This window comes from Eschrichtius robustus, chromosome 1 (assembly GCF_028021215.1).
Source record: "Eschrichtius robustus isolate mEscRob2 chromosome 1, mEscRob2.pri, whole genome shotgun sequence".
NCBI lineage: Eukaryota > Metazoa > Chordata > Mammalia > Artiodactyla > Eschrichtiidae > Eschrichtius > Eschrichtius robustus.
The window spans coordinates 195,804,401-195,826,959 of record NC_090824.1 but is presented as its reverse complement, the minus strand read 5'-3'; the positions used below and the strand labels follow the sequence as shown (position 1 = coordinate 195,826,959).

The following is a 22,559-nucleotide window of genomic DNA, read 5'->3' as shown; positions in this document are numbered from 1 at the left end:
TCTATTGTCTGGAACCGTGCGTTGTGCGACCACTGCTGTTACAGACGTACAGGGGACAGTCAGGAAAGCTATTCGGTGCATGGTGATAAAAGGCAATTTCATTTTCTTAGAAATAATGATTTAGCTCTGTTTCTGTCATGGTCTGTTAAAGAGTTAGAATTTTCTCTTTCTTCAGCCAATTTGTCCATTTCAGATGCTAAAACAGAATTTAGGAAGAGGGCACTAGAGTGGGAGGGAAACAGTGCTCTGTCTCCCACTGGTCTTGACTACATTTTTCAATAAAAGGAAGTTAAACAGTTGCCATTGGGAAGACCATTGGGATGGGGTACCATGTATCACAATTCTTTATTTTCTGTTTAAGACTATGAGCTCCAAGACTATGAGTTTGTGGGTCTGTCCATGGTGCCTATCACAGGGCTCAGCACATAGTAGTTGCTCAGTAAGTATTTGTGGGATTAGACTAATGAATGAATAAATATACTTCTTAGATCCTCAAAGCATTTCCTCTACCATCTCTAATTTCTAGCTCTTAAAAAATTATCCATAAACTTCAACTCCTTTTTGAAACCTATCTTTCACTTCTCTGGCTCTGTCTCTTACTTTGAATCTGAAGTTTTCTGTTTTTTATTATCTCATCCTTTCTCCCTGAATGTTCCTCTGGGTTTCTCCATCCCAAACCTTTTTTACCAGGTGTCTCCCAGATAAAGCATTATCATGAACTAAAATGCTACCTTGGGCTTCCCTGGTGGCGCAGTGGTTAAGAATCCGTCTGCCAATGCAGGGGACACGGGTTCGAGCCCTGGTCCGGGAAGATCCCACATGCCTCGGAGCAACTAAGCCCGTGCACCACAACTACTGAGCCCACGCGCCTAGAGCTCATGCCTCGCAACAAGAGAAGCCACCGCAATGAGAAGCCCGCACACCGCAACGAAGAGTAGCCCCCGCTCGCCACAACTAGAGAAAGCCCACGTGCAGCAACGAAGACCCAACGCAGCCAAAAATAAATAAATAAATAAATTTATTAAAAAAAAAAAATGCTACCTAGCTGGGGCTTCCCTGGTAACGCAGTGGTTAAGAATCCGCCTGCCAATGCAGGGGACACAGATTCGAGCCCTGGTCCAGGAAGATCCCACATGTCACGGAGCAACTAAGCCCGTGCACCACAACTACTGAGCCTGCGCTCTAGAGCCCGTGAGCCACAGCTACCGAGCCCATGTGCCACAACTACTGAAGCCCACGAGCCACAACTACTGAGCCCATGTGCCACAACTGCTGAAGCCATGCGCTTGGAGCCCGTGCTTCCCAACAAGAGAAGCCACCACAATGAGAAGCCCATGCACCGCAACTAGCGAAAGCCCATGCACAGCAATGAAGAGTAGCTCACCGCAACTAGAGAAAGCCTGCATGCAGTAGCGAAGACCCAATGCCAACAAAAATAAATAAATAAATAAATAAATAAATAAATTTATGAGAAAAAATCTTTAACATACTACCTAGCCATCTTATCACTGCTAGTTTGCATTTTTCAGTATGGCAAAGATTATTTGTAATCTTTTGTGCTATGTGTATATTATTTTAAAATGTTGACCGTATGAATATCTGAGTTGTCCATCTTAGTCCACATTGTTTCAGACCACTGAGCTGGGTTTTCAAAAGCAGATACTTCAGAGGGGCTGATCCAGGAAATGAACTCATTCCTCCCCATCTTAGGTTTTGCTGCCTCTGTTCCTGTGCCTTTTTCTTCCTGTGTTCCTCTTCCATTTTCCCAGATGATCCTGGATCCCAAGAAAATGTACATCTATGTTTCTTCAGTTTCCACCACCTGGTCAGGGTAGATGAACTACTCCAACAAAATCTCCCCAAACGCAGTGTCATAACACAATCTTGTATTCTCTCTCATGCAGCATTCAGTATAGATATTCCTTCCTGATCAGGCAACTGTCCTCTGAGTACTGACTCAGGGATTCTGGCTCTTTCCATCCTATGATGCAGACATCTTCAACAGGTGATCCCAGGGTTGCTGCTGAAGGAGAGGGTGCTATGGAGAAAGCACACCCAGCTTGGAGGGGACACACATCACTTCCGTTCACGTTCCACTGGCTGGAACTAGCCCACCTAGATGTTTCGGGTCATGTGACTGGGCTTGGCCAATAGAATGTGAGTGGAGCTGGTGCGTGCTTGGCGTGGGGGACGTAGTTCCTGGCTGGGGTGCTGCTTACAGCAACAGCTGTGCTATGGAAACGGAGCGCCAATCAGTGACGTCAACCAGATATTTCTGCGCCATGTGTATTAAATAGCTCTGCCGTTTCCATCATTCTGTTGACTCTAGGCCCTTCAGGTCTTCCTTAAAGAAGGAAGGAAACATTTTTCTTAAACAACAGCAATCTCTTATATCTTCTGAACACTTGAGTAGTTTAAATAATACTTCTAGTGAAAGGAGATATTTAGAGCTCTTCTTAGGCACAGAGTGTAAGCCACTGCCCTGTAACTTCCTGCACAATCACCAGGGCATGAAAAAGTTGCTCGTGTTCAAATAGCTTTTCTTGGTAAGATTCAGATTCTCAGAATTAAGGTTTGGAACACAGGCTTGCATAGGCTAGGTGTGGCTTGAACCATACACTGCTTGGTGAGTGTGTATGTTTGATGAGCTATTTCATGCCATACCATTTAAAATTACTGAGAACAAGAGAATTTTCTGAAAGGATCATCTTAATGGGGCATCCTGAAGATGTCTGTTCGAAGGCTCTGTTTTGCAGGGTGAAAGGCAAAATGAATTGAAGGCTGGCCCCAAGCGTTCTTCCTGTTTATTATCTCAGAGAGCACAGCATGACCTGAATTGCAGCTTGAAAAGAAGAAGTATAAATTATGGCAGATCAGGTTTAAAAAAAAACGTGACTCTGAACATATCACTTGACAGCCTGTTAACAAAGCAAGTATTCCTAAGTTTTCACTTGTCTGTCAGGAAAAACGGTTTGTGGTCATAATACAAGATTTTCTCGGCATAGAGTGATATACGACTTGTTCATCTAGCTTTAAATCTATGGTGCTTTCTTTGCTTCTTAAAGAGATACCCACACTTTTGTCTGTCTTTTCATCTCTGACCCTTTAACTTGCCTTTTGTGGTCAGCTTTTAAGGACTAGCCCTTAAAATCTAGCCCTACTTCCTTTCCTTGGTATTGAGGTCAGAAAGAAGAAGTTAACACAAAACCGCCATTCATACCAGCTTGGTATGTTCTTAATATCTTGTGATGTATCTCTTGGTAACCAGAGGAGTGGCTGTGTTTGCTGGTATAAATTTTTAAGTTGGGGCGGGTGAGCTAACATCGAGGCTATGATAGAAGTCTCTGGAAAGTTTTTTTTTTTTTTGCAGTTGTGTCAAGTCTATCAAAAGGTGGTTTAGCCATCATTCTGTGCCTCAAAGAATACATAAGAAGTAAACCATCATACAATTTAAGAACTTGAAGGAATAGTCTCTTAAATTCTTCTAATCCGTATACTTTTTTATGTGTAAGTTTTGTTTTTCTAAAAAATCTAATTGCCTCAGTTTAAAGATAAAAGTGGGATTATGACTTGTTCAGAGTCAGGCAACCAGTTAATGAAAAGGTGGGAAATAAAATATTTTGCATGTGGTTGTTGCTGCTAGAAGGTAACTAGAGGAATTCTAGTCTGAATTCCTTAGTTAATACGTGGCAAGAGTTGCTTAGTATCATTCGTTACCATGCTGAAGATTGGAATTGTGAATTATTTGATTATAAGTGTTTGTCGGTGGAAACAAAACCGAATTTTCCCTCAGAGGAAAACTGAAACACTGACTTTCTCGTTATACTGCAATCTTGATTATGTATTCACATTAGGAATTATTTCCAATTTTAGAAGTGGGATGGAGAAAGAAAGCAAATCTGTCATTGATACTTTTGTTCACCACTTTCAAATATGTTAAAGGTATCGTTTCTTTACTATTTGTAGTAGCCAGACTTCCAAGATGGCACCCAATGATCATTTCCTCCTGGTATTTACTTGCTTTTCCCCTGCCTCACTGAATAGGGCTGCCCTGTGTAACCAGTACGGTATCACAGAAATAACGATGTGGGATTTCAAGGGCAGGTCATAAAAGGATTTGATAGTTCTGCCTTGCCTGCTCTTGGGTTGCTTGCTCTGGGGGAAGCCAGCTACCATGTCATGGGGACACTGAGAGGTCCACATGGCAAGGAACTAAGATCTCCCACCAACAGCAGCACCGCCTTTTCAGCCATGTCAGTGAAGCTCCTTGGAAGTAGATACTTCGGCCCCGACCATCATCTTGACTTTACATCCTAATGAGCTGCTGGGCCAGAACTATCCTGCTAAGCTACTCATGAATTCCTGACCTACAGAAACTGTGCAGTAATAGTTTATTGTTGTAAAACAACTAAACCGCTAAGTTTTGCAGTAATTTTTCACATAACCACGAATAACTAATTGACTACTCAATTCACAATCTTTATGTTACTATATTTTTATCATAATGACAATTATTATGATTACCAAAATTATCAGTAGTGGTAATAACAACTACCGTTTTTGTGGACCTACTGTATGCAAGATAATTTAAGTATATCTACAGTCTTTGCAGTATTTCTTCAGAATAGCTTTTGTTATTCTAATTCCACAAGTGAAAGAGATGAAATCAGAGGGTTAAATGGCTTGCAGAACATCAGACAGTTAGAAAAGGCAGAGCCAGGGCTTGGATGAAATTCTGACTGTTTTATTCTCACTACTGTATGGTTCCATCCTTAATGAGAACAGAATTACAAGTCACAAATACAGGAAGAGAAAGGCATTTGACTTTAAAATGTGAAGCTACTTAAAAGCAATCTTCCTCCAACATACCATATACTTTCCTCACTTTTTGTTACTTATTTTATTTAGGCATCCGTAATGTAAATATACACAGGTAGCTTTATCTCGTACAGCAACCGCTGTACCCTGATGGTTACTCGGGGACCAGTATGGCTTTTCTTGGTAAGATCACGGCGGATGGCTAATTTTTGTCATAGTTCAAAACTAATATCTGAAACCTTTGGGTGTTTTTATGTTCTAGTCATATATTAATTTTCAATTTCAGAAACACACAGCAACTTCTCTGTGTCCAGCACGATGAAAGGCACAGAGACAGTTATTCTCAACCTGGAGATGTGTATCATACTCCCTGGGAGCTTTTTCAAAGGATGCGTGGTTGAGAACAGGTTGAGAACTCTTGCTTAAGGAACACAATGATAAAGAAATTATTTCTACTCTTTAGCAGCTTGCAGTATATTAAGAAAGTCAGGGACCTCCCTGGCGGTCCAGTGGTTAAGACACGGCACTTCCACTGCAGGGGCCGCGGGTTTGATCCCCGATCGGGGAACTAAGATCCTGCATGCCACGCAGTGCGGCCGAAAAATAGAAAAAAAAAAACAAAAACAAAGCAATAAAAAAAACAAAACGCCAACAACAAAAAAGTCAGAGAGTTACAATACTTTAGTTTCTCCTTCTCGATCTTTGTAGATGCCTCCTCATCTCCCCTCACTTTTGACACTGGAGCGTTCCAGCACTCAGTCTTCAGACCTCGTTTCTTTTCATCCTCAGACCTCAGGGACCTCATTTAGCCTCATGGATTTAAATACCATCTACATACTGATGATTCCCAAGTTTGTATTTCCTGCCTAGACCTCTTTCCAGGTTTGTATTACCTCTGCCCAGTGATCACCTCCCTGGGGTACTCATAAGGAATCTCAAACCTTATAAATCTCACAGGGTCTCCTGGATCCACCCCCCCTGAACTTTGTACTTCAGCGCTGTTCTCCATTTCAGTTAATGGCAAGTCTGTTCTTCCAGTGCTCAGATCTAAATGCTTGGAGTTTTTTGACGCCTTTCTTTTTATCCATCCCATTGTCTGTCATTAAATCTCACTGGCCACCTTGAAGTCATAACCAGAAGCTGATAATTTCTTACTCACTCTATCACTTCCACCCTGGACCAAGCCATCTTTATTCCACTCCTGGATTGTGGCCAACATCTCTAAATTGCTCTTCTGGCTTTCACCCCTGCTCTCCTAGAGACTCTTCTCAATAAAGTAGACAGTGGGAACCTTTCTAAATGTAAGTCAGATCAGGTCACTTTTCTGTTCTAATGTTTTCGCATTTCACTCAAAATAAAAGACAAAATTCTTAAAGCAGCCTACAAGGTCCTTAGAGCACTTCTCAAATATACATGTAATATATTTGCCAGTAACAGCACAAAGGAGCTGTTATGGGTGGGAGCAGAGTTGCATCAGGCTAAGGAAATGACTACAAATGGTAAAGTAATAATTATAAAAACGTGTGATTGGGTTTATAACATTAATAGATATAATATTGTATAACAAAAATTCCACAAAAAGAAGAAAAAGGGGAGAGAGCGATATAAGAGTAATATTTTTATATATTAGAGCAATTAAGCTAGTATAAACTGAAAGCTGAATCTGATAAGATGTGTATGGTAAACCCTAGAGCAACCACTAAAAATATAGTTAAAATTATTAAAGATGTCAAAATGCTACATTAGAAAAATTCACTTAAGGCATAGGAAAGCTGTAAAGGAGGAATAGGGGAACAAAAAATACATGAGACATAAAAAAACAAAAGTAAAATGGCAGAGGTAAATCTAACTGTATCAGTAATAACATTAAATATGAGTGGATTAAACCATGCAATCAAATGGCAGAGATTGTCAGACTGGATTAAAAAGCATGATCAAACTATGCTATCTACAGAAGACACATTTTTGGATTCAAACACACACATAGATTGCAAGTGAAAGGATGGAAAAATATATATCTTTCAAACAGCAACCACAAGAAAGCTTGAGTGGATATATTGATATTAAAAAAAATAAACTTTTAAAACAAAAAGTGTTAGTAGAAATAAAGCAGATCTTATCATCATAAAAGGGTCAATCCAGCAGGAAGATATAACAGTTATAAACACATATACATCTAATAACAGAGCACCAAAGTACACAAAGCAAAAACTGACGAAGGGAATAAATAATTCAGCGATAATTGGAGATTTTAAATACTCTATTTTCAGTAGTGGATAAAACACCAGACAGAAGATCAACAAGGAAATAGTAGAATTGAACAACACTATAAACCAGCTAGACTTAACAGACACCTATAGAGTACACCACCCATCAACAGAATATACATTCTTCTCAAGTGCACACAAAACATTGTCTGGGCTAAATCATATGCTAGATTATAAAACAAACCCCAGTAAATTTAAAGAGTAGAACTAATACAAAGTATGTTATGTGACCACATTTTAATGAAATTGAAAAATAATTGAGAAACTCACAAATCTGTAGAAATTAAACAACATACTCTTAACTATGCAGTGGGTCCAAGACGCAATAGAAAGGGAAACCAGAAAATACTTGGAGACGGATGAAAATGAAGACACAATAGGCCAACGTTTATGGGATATGCAGGAGGTGATAGCTAAAGTGTACAAGACGTCTTTTTGAGGTGGTAAAAATGTTCCAAAATTGACTGTAGTGATGGTTGCACATATCTGTGAATACTCTAAAACCCACTGACTTCTCTGCTTTAAATGGGTGAGCTGTATGGCATACTAATTATACCTCAGTGAAGCTGTTAAAAAATTTAACAGGTCTACAAATCTTTTGAGGATTTTATTTTAAGACAGAGTCTGATTCTGTAGGTGTGAGGCAGGGCCCGAGAATCTGCATTTCTAATAATCTTTCTATGTGATGCCAATACTGCCAGTCTGCGGTCCACACTTTGAATAGCAAGGCCTCTACCATCAGATTTCCTGTGACCTTTCTGACCTCATCTCACGCCACCTTCATAAGTGGATTCCTGAGTGACTCATGTGTGATTTCCAACCAACCTGACCATCTTGCTGCTCCTCAAACATACCGTGCCTGCCTCTACCTCTGGCCTTCGCACTTGTCCTTCCCTTTGCATAGAATGTTCTTCTCATTCCCAAACCCCCATATGTGTATCGCTTACTTAATCCCTTTCTTCAAGTCTCTGCCCAACTCTTACCTCCCAGGGAGGTCTTCCCTGACCACTCCACTTAGATTGCAGCCCTATTTCACATACTTTCTTTCCCTCTTTTCCTGCTTTATTTTTCTTCACAGTACTAAGTACATTATACTTCAACATGCCTTTAATTTATGTATTATTTGATGTACAGTTTGTTAGGGCTGCCATAACAAATTACCATAGACTAGGTGGCTTAAACAACAAAAATTTACTTACAGTTCTAGAAGTCTAAGACTGAGATGTCAGCAGGTTTGGTTTCTCTGAAGCCAAAACCAAGTCTCTCTCCTTGCCTTCTTGCTGTATGTATGAAGCATACATACATGGTCTTTTCCATATGTATAGTCTTTTCTGTATGTAGGCCAGCCTCCTGGTATCTCTCTGTAAATAAAAACTTCCTTTTCTTATAAGAACACCAGTAGATTGGACTCGGGCCACCCTAACGGTCTCATTTCAATTTAATCCCCTATTTAAAGGCCTTATTTCCAAATATAGTCATATTCTGAGGTACTGGGGGTTAGGGTTTCAACGTATGAATTTGGGGGAACACAGTTCAGCCCATACATTGGGTTTATTGTCCATAATCCCCTATTACAATATAAATTTCATGAGAATGTGCATTTTTTAACAAAAATTTATTTTGTTCACTATTTTTATTATTGGTCTCTAGAACAATACCTTGCACATAACAGATGCCCAGTAAGTACTTACTGAGTAAATACATGAAAACAAAAGGTAAGTGCTATAGAGATATTTAGTGGATTTAGGGTGGTGCAAAGGACATAGGAGAAAGAGATCAACTCTGCTTATGTGAGTCAGAAGAATTTAAAAGGCAAAAGGTTCATAGCCATTCATATATGGTTTAAAAATCTTACCAGGTGCAATATCCATGCTAGCTTCTTCACTCTTGTAACTCACTCTAACTATATAATGTTACTCTTTAAAAGATGGTGAAACACTCAGTTTATTGGTTCTTTCTGATTCCTTGCAACATGTAGGATCCTAGTTCTAAAAATTGATAGTATAAGATCACTAAACTGTTATTTTCAACTCTGGATATCCTCTTATATGTGAAGATTTCTTTCCATAAACTTGAAAAGTGGGTCATCTTTTTTTCATCTTCAGAAATCATACAGCAATAGTGTTGTGAGGGAAAATGCAAGAATCTTAAATAGCAGCCTCAGTCCTTGTTTATTCATTCTTTCCACCCTGGTGATGTATCTGCATGTTGCAGATATTTGTGAAGGGGATACTTTTTTAAAAAAATATCTTTATTGGAGTATAATTGCTTTACAATGTTGTGTTAGTTTCTGCTGTACAACAGTGTGAATCAGCTCTGTGTATACATATATCCCCATATCCCCTCCCTCTTGCGTCTCCCTCCCACCCTCCCTATCCCACCCCTCTAGGTGGTCACAAAGCACCGAGCTGATCTCCCTGTGCTACGCGGCTGCTTCCCACTAGCTATCTGTTTTACATTTGATAGTGTATATATGTCAGTGCTACTCTCTCACTTCATCCCAGCTTTCCCTTCCCCCTCCCTGTGCCCTCAAGTCCGTTCTCTACATCTGCATCTTTATTCCTGCCCTGCCACTAGGTTCATCAGTACTGTTTTTTTTTTTTTTTTTTTAGATTCCATATATGTGCATTAGCATACAGTATTTGTTTTTCTCTTTCTGACTTACTTCACTCTGTATGACAGACTCTAGGTCCATCCACCTCATTACACGTAACTCAATTTCGTTCCTTTTTATGGCTGAGTAATATTCCATTGTATATATGTACCACATCTTCTTTATCCATTCATCTGTTGATGGACATTTAGGTTGCTTCTTAAAATGATATTTTTTTTTGGACTGTGAGGTACTGCTTGACTTTGGCATTATATCAAATGAGTCCAGTGAAGTAAATTTTTACCCCAAAATAATTCTGATAAATAGCACCATGAATAGCTTTCCACTTATGCTATGTATTCCTATTTCATCTTGCAGATGTACTCTCTACCTTTTTCATTCTTGCTGTATGCTCCAGGAGGCTGATTTCCTTGTGCTAGCTTAGTTGGATTCTCATAACTTTTGGCTTCTGGTTAGGGTCACTTTCTGGAAGTCATTGGTATGAGAGTAAAAAATGGGAAGAGAGAAAGTTTGGGATATTTATCCCCCTGGATCCCTCTCTGTGGGAGTGGTTTAGGGATGACTTCATCCTCTACCAAAGGCCACCTCTCCAGTCCTGTGACCCTCTTCTACACCTCTAGCTATAGCTCTTTCTGGCTAGTGTATGGACTTAGGGTGGTAACAGCTTTCCTACTCTACCCCTATTGTAGCATTAGTGTGCTTCACCAATCCGTATAGCCTTTCCTTTACCACGTCCCACCCCTTTGTAAATGGATACCCCTTTCCCTCTTGGTTGGCTAAAGTTAGTCACTGCTGGCAGTATTTCCTAGCACGTGTCTTAAACATACAATTACTGTCCAAACCCCGAAAGTTAATGATCCAGGACAGAGAAAGTGTTCTTTAAAAAAAAAAATCAATATCTGACTTTTTCAAATGTGGCAATTTGGAGATTTCAGTGGCGCTGTGAAGAAGAACATTGGCATCTTTAGGAATTCATTCCTAAAGCTGTTTTGGAATACTTAACTTGCGTGAGGGACACTAAAAGGTATGCAGAGAATAAAAGTTTGGATCCCTTTCTCCTATGCCAAGTGACAATAATCACAGCATTCTAATTAGAAGTTACCATCACGCAGAGTTAAAAACGATGTAAATTGAATTCTCTTGCCTTTAGTGGTTGAAATGTCAGTATGTCAGTACCATGTGTAGCTCAGTTCAGTCTGCTTGCTACATATTTCTCTTTTATAGCTGTCACACATTCATCAGCCATTCCTTTAGCATTTGCCTTACCTATTGAGGTGCTCCTATGTTGGGTGCATAAATATTTACAATTGTTGTATCTTCTTCTTGGATTTATCCCTTGATCATTATGTAGTGTCCTTCTTTGTTTCTTGCAATCGTCTTTATTTTAAAGTCTATTTTGTCTGATATGAGAATTGCTACTCCACCTTTCTTTTGATTTCCATTTGCACGGAATATCTTTTTCCAACCCCTCACTTTCAGTCTGTATGTGTCCCAAGGTCTGAAGTGGGTGTCTTGTAGACAGCATATATACGGGTCTTGTTTTGGGATCCATTCAGCCAGTCTATGTCATTTGGTTGAAGCATTTAATACATTTACATTTAAGGTAATTATCAATACGTATGTTCCTATTACCATTTTCTTAATTGTTTTGGGTTTGTTTTTGTAGGTCTTTTCCTTCTCTTGTGTTTCCTGCCTAGAGAAGTTCCTTTAGCATTTGTTGTAAAGCTGGTTTGGTGGTGCTGAACTCTCTTAGCTTTTGCTTGTCTGTAAAGGTTTTAATTTCTCCGTCGAATCTGAATGAGATCCTTGCTGGGTAGAGTAATCTTGGTTGTAGGTTTTTCCCTTTCATCACTTTAAATATGTCCTGCCACTCCCTTCTGGCTTGCAGAGTTTCTACTGAAAGATCAGCTGTTAACCTTATGGGGATTCCCTAGTATGTTATTTGTTGCTTTTCCCTTGCTGTTTTAAATATTTTTTCTTTGTATTTAATTTTTGGTAGTTTGATTAATATGTGTCTTGGCATGTTTCTCCTTGGATTTATCCTGTATGGGATTCTCTGCACTTCCTGGCCTGAGTGACTATTTCCTTTCCCATATTAGGGAAGTTTTCAACTATAATCTCTTCAAATATTTTCTCAGATCAGCCATTCCTTTAAAAAGTAATGCCCAGTGGAAATGATTGGCTGTACTGACTGAAAATCTTATACCGCTGTATTGACTTGCAGAATTTATTTTCATGTAGACCTGAGCTCTTCAGGGGTTTTATAGAAACTAACTACAAAAGACTATTTGATCTACACAGGATACCACTTAGAAGCCTACTGACTTATTATTGGGGTGTCTCCACCCATTTCAGTAGACAAAAAGATTGGCTTTCACCGTGAAGAGATGTTATAGGAAACTAAATCAGTACCTCAGCTGTTTACATAGGACTAATAAATGAATACCTTCAAGATAAGGTCTAGGCATCTAATAAGTACCCAATAAATATTTAATGATTAAGTTAACTAACCATAAATTTTGCCTTTTGAAAAGTCCTATTTATATCTTAATTGAAATAAAACTAGTCACAGCACGTGGGTCTTCATCTCCAAAGAGACGTCTCTAGAAAAACATTTTATTATTATTCTTTATTGAGGTATAGTTGATTTAGAATATTGTGTTAGTTTCAGGTGTACAATGTAGTGGTTCACAATTTTTAAAGGTTATGCTCCATTTATAGTTATTATAAAATAGTGGCTCTATTCCCTGTGCTGTACAATATATTTTCATAGCTTATTTATTTTATACACAGTAGTTTGTACCTCTTAATTCTCTACCCCTGTCTTGTCTTTCCCCTTTCCCTCTCCTCACTGGTAGCTACTAGTGTGTTCTCTATAGCTGTAAGTCTGTTTCTTTTTTGTTATATTCACTAGTTGTTTTTTTTTTTTTTAGATTCCACCTGTAAGTGATATCATACAGTATGTGTCTTAGAAAAATATTTTAAATTTTAATATTATATTTACCTAGTATCATTTTTATATGTTATTTATAATCTGTATCTCATTTTGAGTATTATTAATAATGACTGAAATAGACATTATTTATTCTTTTGAAAATAACTTGCTGCATTATTTAGTATGATTTATTGTATGTCTTGGTACCAGAAAATACTTCTGATGGGATTGATTTTCAGTTTCATTCTGAAAATAGATGAGATGCAGCATGATATATTGGAAAGAGAGCCAGAGTGTGAATTAAAAGATGTTAGTTTAATTCTTAGTTCATCTCCTTACAGTACAACATTGAGCAAGCTGTTTATCTTCTCAGAACTTTTAGTTTTGTCATCCATAAAAATGGGGGTGATATCATAGGGGTAGCTGCCTCTCACAATTTTGGGGTGAAGACCATACTATGCAATTGAAAACCAACTATAACTGTAAATTTGCAGAAAGTATGATGTGATTTAGAGCATTTTACGCAACAGGAAAATTCTATAGAGACACATTTGTTTCACAAATTGGCCCACACTTGTAGCATCCATGTGATTTTTCCTTCTCTAGCCATGCTCCCACCTTACAAATCATGATGGTGCTGTGGTAGTCTTAATTATCTCAAAAGGCTGGTTGGTGATTTATTGTTCAGTAGAAAAGGACCAGCATATAGGGAAAAAAACTCTCTTTAACATTCCTTATTCTTTAGTCTTCCCCTTTATAATACCAGAGGATAATGCTTCATTTCTAGACATAAAAAAAGATTCTTTGAACACAGCAACTCCAGGAAGTAAGTAGCTTGAGTATCGTCTTCTGATTATAAAATGGCCAGGAGTATTTCTCCTTTTAAAATATTGATACATAGGTCTGCTGTAATGTGCTTGACTTGGTTTTAAGTATCAGGGACTATAAAGTCAAAAGCCCTTCTATGCAGCTAACTTACGTGTAAAATCAGATACATTATGATTGGCATCTTTCAATATTAAGTTACATTGGAGCCAGCTACAATTTATTGGGAGACATATGTCATGAAAACAAAACGTTTTTAAGACTATACATACTTTACAATGTACTTTTATTCTAACTGGCAGTGGATGATAATTTTAATGTTCTAGACTAAGCTTGATATAATGGGAAGGATGATTGTCAAAATGACACAAACTCTGCTTTTCAAGTAAGCCAAAGTTAAAGTATAATATACATAAGAGTGCTTAAAACCTTTGGAGAAATAAAGTCATCTGTAATTTCCCAAGCTTGTAGTTGCTCCTTGGATCTAATATGATAGTTTTGTTTCACTGAGGCTTAGAACCCCTCTGAATCAGTTTTCTTGATGAGTCAGGTGTGGCAGCAAAGTCTTACCTGGCCTTCTCGGCCAGCCTCCATAAGGCTCAAACTGGGGGAAGACTGGAAAGTTCTGAGCAGTCTCACAGGTTGTGGAACAGGGGTGGAGAAGGATAGGGGCAGTGGTGCGCTCATGTTTAACAACTGGCTTGGGGAGAAAGCCCTGACTTGTCACATTTGCTGCTTCCAGTGATGTAAATAGTCCCACCTTGGCTAATTTCAAGCTACCAGTGGTTTAACAACCTGCTCACAACGTTGCTGGACATTTACCAGGCAGTTCTTCCAAGCTTGTATGAGCCAGCTCTAGCACAATAATGAGAAAGAAAGTATGGAGCTAGGAAGAGAGGTTCCCCACACCCATCCTGCGGCAGCAAAGAGAGTTGAGAAAAGAGCTTACTCTCAAGTCCAAGAGTTGGCCAAAATGAGATAGGGATTTACTGTGTTTTTTGCTTTTAAAAGTTGCACAGGTTAGATCTCTCACAACATAACCCCTTTCCTCTATTTCCTGTGTGAAATCTCAGCAAATTCTGCATTGATCACGATTGAGGGAGTTCAAAGTTGAAGATGGAGGCAGTCATGGGTTAATCATTGCAAAAAGGGTAAAAGTGTAACCAGATACGCACACGTGCACACTCATTTTATTTCATGCTAAGAAATTGGGGGGCTTCCCTGGTGGCGCAGTGGTTAAGAATCCGCCTGCCAATGCAGAGGACACGGGTTTGAGCCCTGGTCCAGGAAGATCCCACATGCCGCGGAGCAACTAAGACTGTGTGCCACAACTACTGAAGCCCGCATGCCACAACTACTGAGCCCTCAAGCCACAACTACTGAGCCTGCACTCTAGAGCCCGCGAGCCACAACTACTGAGCCCGTGTGCCACAACTACTGAAGCCCGCACGCCTGAAGCCCATGCTCCGCAACAAGAGAAGCCACCACAATGAGAAGCCCGTGCACCACAACGAAGAGTAACCCCTCTCACCGCAACTAGAGGAAGCCCGCACACAGCAACAAAGACCCAGGGCAGCCATAAATAAATAAATAAATAAATTTATTAAAAAGAAAAGAAAAGAAACTGGGAAAGTAGGAAGGACGAGTTGGGTTAATGGACTGGATGAAGTGACTGACTAGCTACTGAGCTCTAATCTGAGGCTCTTCAGGCAATATGCTGAAGGAGGGGTAGGCTTTAATATAGGGTGATTTGTGAACAGGTCAAGGGAGTGCAGGTCAGCATTGGGGAATGTTACTGAGTAGAAGCCATAATCCATGGAGTAAGGAAATATTGCTTTGAACTTACAGTAGTTTATGACCTCATTACATTTTGTATTTATAATTAAATTACTCACGCATTTCCTGGGTTAACCGGAATAATCAGCTTGACCTGGGATTGTGTTAGTCTAGAAATGCTCAGCCATCGAGGTCCTGTGGGGAAAGGCATAGTCTAGAAGGGCAGCCAGTGTGTAAACACGGAATGAAATTCAATGTGAGAAAGGCTATTATAGGAGTATTGGTCTAAGGACTCTGAGAACACATAGGAAGTAGCAACTTCTCAGCTCTTTAAAAAGCATATTCATTTCAATATACTGTAGGTTCAGCGTGACTAGAATTTTGAATTTTAGATATTTGGTCCTCAACAATGGCCGATGTATAATGCTCATTACTGTATTTATATCACCGTGGAAAATACAATTTTTTTAGCCCAGTATGAACATTTTAAAAGTTTTTTGAGGGGTAAATGATGTACAGTGTACTGTAACTTAAGCGTGCCATGTGAGGAGTCTTGGCATATGCGTGGACCATTACTCCAGTCAGGATTAGGAAGACATCCATCCCCCACCAAAGGTTTCTCGTGCTTTTTGTCATCCGTTCCTCTCTACCACTGCTGCCCCTCGTGTGCCAGCCCCCATTTCCAGGCAACTCCTCACGGGCTCTCTGTCCCTGTAGGCTAGTTTTCATTTTCTGGAATGGAATCTACGTTGTGTACTCTTTTTTTGTCTGTATTTTTTCATCCAGTGTACTTACTTTGAGATTGATCTATGTTTTTGCGGGTATCAATGGTTCATTTCTTTTCATCACCAAATAAAAGCAACACTATTCCTTTGTAAGTAGATACCACCATCTGTTCATCCATTCACCTCTTATGGATGTTCACATGATAGTGATTTGGGGCTGTTACAAATAAAGCTGCCATACAAGTCTTTTTGCGGATGTAAGTTCGCATTTATCTTGGAATACCTAACAATGGAACAGCTGGGTTGCATGGGGTATATGTAGGTTTACCCTTTGAAGAAGTTACCCAGTGGTTTTCAGAAATAGTTGTAGATTTTACATTCTCACCAGTAGTGTATGAGAGTTCCACTTACTCTGCTTCTTGCCAAACTTAGTGTGGTCTGGCTTTTCAGTTTTAGCCATTCTAGTGGATGCATAGTAGCATATCATTGTGATTTTAGTTTGCAGTTCCCTAGTAACTAATGTTGTTGAGCATCTTTTCATGGGTTGATTTGCGACCTGTTTACCATCTGTGGTGAAGTGTCTGTTCAAATCGTTGGCCCAGCTTTTAACTGAGCTGTTTGCCTTATTGAACTTTGAGTTCTTTACATATTCTGGATAGCATTCCTGGTACTGCAGATTTGCTGGTATGAATTCCTTTAGCCTTTTTATACCTGAAAAAGTCCTTATTTTACCTTCATTTTTTGAAAGGTTTGCTCACTCTCGAATCCTAGATCGACAGTCCTGCCAAATCCTGTACTGTATTTTAATGACATTGTTCCACTGCCTCTGACTTGCCTTGTTTCTGACAAGTGTGCTGTAATTCTTATCTTTATCTCTGTGTACATAATGTGTCTTTTTCCTCGTTTACTTTTAAGATGTTCTCTTTATCACTGGTTTAAAGAATTTTTTTGTATTATGTGCCATGGTGTAGTTTTCTTCATGTTTCCTGTGCTTTGGGTTTGTTGAGCCTCTTGGATCTGTCGGTTTATAGTTTTCCTTGAATTTGGAAAATTTGCCACCATAATTTTTTCAAAATTTTTTTGGTCTCTTCTCTCTTTCTAGGACCATAATTTCTCATTTAGGCCCCTTGAGGTTGTCTCACAGCTGAATGATTCTCTACAGCTTTTTCATTCAACCTTTTTTCCCCTTTATGTTTCATTTTCAGGTTTCTGTTGCTGTGTCTTCAAATTCACTAATCTTATTTTCTTAGCTATACATCATGAGAAATTTAATTTCTTTTTAATTTAATAAGTGAAATTTAAAACTTTAGACTCTGACACATTTGGTTTTTATGATAGGATAATAATTTCTCATTTACTGTACTTTTCATATGTTTTATTTTGATGACTTAAGATACAGTTGCAGTTCTCACTGGTTTAATTAGATATTTGTATTTGGCCCTTCCCTTTCCATTTCTCTTTAGTTGAGCTTTGTGAGACAACAACTCTTTTATAACTTTAAAAATTTTTTAATTGAAATGTAGTTGATTTACAATGTTGTGTTAGTTTCAGGTTTACAGTAAAGTGATTCAGGTATATACATATATACATATACATATACAATATACATATACTTTTTCAGATTCTTTTACATTATAGGTATTACAAGATGTTGAATATAGTTCCCTGTGTTTTATCTATTTTATATAAAGTAGTGTGTATCTGTTAATCACAAACTCCTAATTTATCCCCCCCTCTGCCCTTTGGTAACCATAAATTTGTTTTCTATGTCTGGGAGTCTGTTTCTGTGTTGTAAGTAAGTTGATTTGTATCATTCTTTTAGATTTCACATATAAGTGATATCATATGATATTCATCTTTATCTGACTTACTTCCCTTAGTATGATAATCTCTAGGTCCATCCATGTTGCTGCAAATGGCATTATTTCATTCCCTTTTGTGGCTGAGTAATATTCCGTTGTGTGTGTGTGTGTGTGTGTGTGTGTGTGTGTGTGTATATATCTCACGTCTTTTTTATCCATTCATCTGTTGATGGACACTTAGGTTGCTTCCGTGTCTTGGCTATTGTAATAGTGCTGCAATGAACACTAGGGTGCATGTATGTTTTCAAATTAGCATTTTTGTCTTTTCTGGATATATGCCCAGGAGTGGGATTGCTGGATCATATGGTAACTCTATTTTTAGTTTTTTGAGGAACCTCCATACTGTTCTCCATAGTGGCTGCACCAACTTACATCCCCACTAACAGTATAGGAGGGTTCCCTTTTCTCCACACCTCCTCCAGCATTTGTTATTTGTAGACTTTTTAATCATGGCCATTCTGACTGGTGTGAGGTGGTACCTCATAGTAGTTTTTGTAGTCTCAATTTGCATTTCTCTAATAATTAGTGATGTTGAGTATCTTTTCATGTGCCTGTTGGCCATCTGTATGTCTTCTTGGGAGAAATGTCTATTTAGTTCTGCCCATTTTTTGATTGGGTTGTTTGGTTTTTTGTTGTTGAGTTGTATGAGCTGTTTGTATATTTTGGAAATTAAGCCCTTGTCAGTTGCATCATTTGCAAATATTTTTTACCATTCCATAGGTTGTCTTAGGTTCATTTTGTTTATGGTTTCCTTTGCTGTGCAAAAGCTTGTAAGTTTGATTAGGTCCCCGTTTGTTTATTTTTGCTTTTATTTCTCTTGCCTTGGGAGACTGACCTAAGAAAACCTTGGTATGATTTATGTCAGAGAATGTTTTCCCTATGTTCTCTTCTAGGAGTTTTATGGTGTCAGGTCTTATGTTTAAGTCTTTAAGCCATTTTAAGTTTACTTTTGTGTATGGCAAAAGGGTGTGTTCTAACTTCATTGATTTACATGAGGCTGTCCAACTTTCCCAACACCCCTTGCTGAAGAGACTGTCTTTTTCCCATTGTATATTCTTGCCTCCTTTGTTGAAGATTAATTGACTGTAGGTGTGTGGGTTTATTTCTGGGCTCTCTATTCTGTTCCATTGACACATACATCTGTTTTTGTGCCAATACCATGCTGTTTTGATTACTGTAGCTTTGTAGTATTGTCTGAAGTCTGGGAGGGTTATGCCTCTTGCTTTGTTCTTTTTCCTCAGGATTGCTTTGGTAATTCTGGATCTTTTATGATTCCATATAAATTTTAGGATTATTTGTTCTAGTTCTGTGAGAACTAGAAAAATGTGAGATGACAATTCTTTTGTTACTTTGCATGATGGACCCTGGTACACACATTGCTCTGATGGTTGTCCTGTTTCCAATGTGATCAAATGACTAAAAACCACGCCTTGGTGGTGGATAAGACTTCTCCAGACAGGAGAGGATAGTCACAATGTCACGTCTCTCTCTTGAAGAGCCAGAAATTGAGAGAGCCTTGAGTAGGCTGCTGAATGTGCATGTCTTCTTTTTTTTTCTTTTTTTTAGCTTAATGCTGTTTTGCAGAAGGTCTTTAGATTAACTCTCACCATGTGGAGGCAGGTGATCCTCACTCCATATGGGAAGTGCCACATCTAGACAAAGCTTTGGGGCTAGAGTATAGATCTCTCGAGTCCCTTGGTGACAAGACTTGGGGCCCTTGAGAGTGAGGTAAAATGGTTGAGGTTGGAAACCTGTATACAAGTCAAACTATTTTTAATCTCTCCCGTGGTAGCTCTTTGCTTTGTTCTCCTTTAGTATTTTGCAAAGTCTTTCAAGATTTTCAGCTTTTCTTAGCTGGTCCAATGGGAACCAAGAGAAAATATTTTCAATTAATCTTGGTGGCAACATTGACAGGCGAGATACCCAAAAGGTAGGTAAATTTCAAGGGCAAAGGAGTTGATTGGTTGACTACCTTCCCCACCTATAATAAATACTTCGTTTTAGAGACAGATCTGCATTATACTGCATGGGGGTGGAGAAGGTCCTTTTCTGACAAGATTCTTTACTGCCTTCCCCAGACACTCATCAACATATACTCTATCTTTTTATTGCAAAGCCTTGATCTCAAATAGCTGGCAACTAATGACTATACTATTAACTGAAAGGAAATTTAAGGGTTTTTTCACTCAAAAGGATACATGCATTTTAATTGATAACCATTAAAGACTAGAGGCTATTTTGTGATTTCAGGGAATTATTACTTAATGATGAAATTGCAGGTAGAGGGAGATCTACCAGGGACTGGGATCCGGCCAAACTGTACCACTATGCCTGGAGATTTTTATGCCAATATACATCTCTTTTAACCTGGCCCAATCTGGTTTTTTAGTGTACTGTTCAGAATTAAAATTTAAGATGATTATTTTGTGGAAGTGTTATCCATATATCCCAAGGTAAATCTATCAACTTAAGAGTCTGAAAAAGATGGTAAACTATATATTTACGGTAAGTGTCTATAAAAATATATTTATTTGTTAATGAGAAGCTAAGGTGAACTAGCCATAAGATATGCATGTGAATTAGTGTGCTGTCGTGGTTGGTTTGTAATACTAAACTTGACTTATGAATGTGAAAATTACATATTCCTAAATCAACATAATAATTCTTTGTGAATTGCATGCTCCTAGAAGTTTTGAAATGGGTGTGATGTTTACTTATTTCTACGTCACCTTATTTCAGAAAAGATTTAGAGGGCTAAAGTGAGTAGATTATAAGTGTCCTTTAGAAGACTTATATATTCGTTTAGCAATAAGTGAGATCTTTATTTTCTAATTTCATTGACATTTGACTTTTAGGTATTCAGAGGATGACTATCTTCAGATTATCACAAATATCCAGAGCTGTCCATGGAAGCGACAAGCAGAAGAACATGAGAAGTTTAGGTAAAAAATTTCTTCATAAATAATATGAGATAAAAAATGTTTTGTACATTTGCTTTGTCGCTAAAATAAGCAATGCGTTGTTAAAAAGAAACGTAGAAGGGGCCAAGCGACCATCAGGAACTTTTCGTTCTGAGATCCTCTCATGAGACACAAGGCCCTGTATCCCCAGCTCTTAGATAGAAATTTGTATTATGTTGCTGAAATTAATTACAGAAATCTCAACTTCAAAAAGAAAGTTTTTGTTGTACTTTTTATCATATTTTAGAGGATGTTGCTGCTTCTTTGTACCATTTGTATTTGACATTTATTTGTAAATAACATGTAGCAGTGTAAAGGAATTTTGGAAAACATAGAAAGAAAAAAAATCACCTATGGTCCCAACACTCTAGAACAAAAACTATGTTCCTTTCTGCATATTCCCTTCCCATTTTTCTCATTAGCTTTTTAATCTCAGCAACATTCAGGAGCATGAGATGCTCCAGGTAATAACCCAGGGAGGTGCCGTCAACCTGACAAGACCAGGTTATCAGTGAATGATTACAGAGCTGTCTTGTGCTTGAATACCTCGGAGCCCATCCAGACAGAAATAAATTGTGTCAAAACAGTACCCTGCGGGGGGTGCCTGGGTAGTTCTCTGGCACTGCTTCCTCCCGTTATCTGCTCATAGGGTGCAGCCAGGCCAGGTATCTCTGTGCCTGCCTGGGCTACCTTGCTCTGCTTTTCTTTGCCACGTGCTGATTCTTTGCTTTGCATCAACACAGGTTTTGTCTTGTGCCAGGTTATTACAATTCGGTAATATGCTTTTATCTTTACCGGTTCCTGTTTTTAAAATTTACGTTAAGCATCGACTCTTCTAAAAACCTTATTAAAGAGACTTGGCCTTCCCCTGAGATTCTCTAATGCTGCTCAGTTCTGTTTGCTGTGGGAAGCCAGCTCTTCTGCATGCAGGGTCCTTCAGTCAGTACATGCTGGAGTCATTGGACCAGCTGTCTTTGATTCTGGTGCCCCTGGAGACGGGTTGTGGGCAACTCCCATTGGGTAAGAGAGTAACTTCCTGATTGGGTTAAAGCTGAAAATGAACATCCTTCCTCCACTGGGTAGACACATGGTTGTCATGACCTCCTGTAGGATTCCATTGTCTTTCCTAACTGGCAGTTTAGAGTGTGGGATTCCTGTGTAACTATTTCATCTCCAGGACATTTTATGCTAGGTTGTCCACTATAGACTGAACTTGTCCCCTCAAAAGTCATAAGTTAAAAATCTAGTCACCAACAGGATGGTATTTGAAGGTGGGGCCTTTGGGCGGTGGGAGGTGATTGGGTTATGAGGGAGGAGCCCTCATGAATGGGATTCATGACCTTATAAAAGAGACCACATACTGCTGTCTCGCCTCTTCCATCATGTGAGGACACAGCAAGAAGACAGCTGTCTAAGAACCCAGAAGTGGATTTTCACCAGACACCGAATCTGCCAGCACCTTGGTCTTAGACTCCCAGCCTCCAGAACTGTGAAAATAAATTGTTGTTGTCTCTAAGCCACCTGGTTTATAGCATTCTGTGATACCAGCTCAGATGGACTTAGACACAATCCTACCGAAGACTAGATTTGAGAGATTCTCGTGACAGGAAGACCTGATAGAAAGTTGCACGGGCAATTGTAACCTAAGCGATCACAGGGTCAATGAGTAGCAGAAGAGTCTGGTTTTTTGTTTTTTTTTAATTAATTAATTTATTTATTTTTGGCTGTGTTGGGTCTTCGTTTCTGTGCAAGGGCTTTCTCTAACTGCGGCAAGCGG

At 38.9% G+C, this 22,559-nt stretch overlaps 1 protein-coding gene across 1 annotated transcript in view; it reads left to right on the top strand.

The window, feature by feature from the left end:
* The window catches only part of ST8SIA6 (ST8 alpha-N-acetyl-neuraminide alpha-2,8-sialyltransferase 6), a 138,047-nt gene that overhangs the window by 90,880 nt on the left and 24,608 nt on the right, over positions 1-22,559 (top strand). Inside the window, exon 4 of the mRNA XM_068538990.1 lies at positions 20,678-20,764. Within this exon, the coding sequence (XP_068395091.1) occupies positions 20,678-20,764 (87 nt within the window). The remainder of the gene's footprint in view (positions 1-20,677; positions 20,765-22,559) is intronic.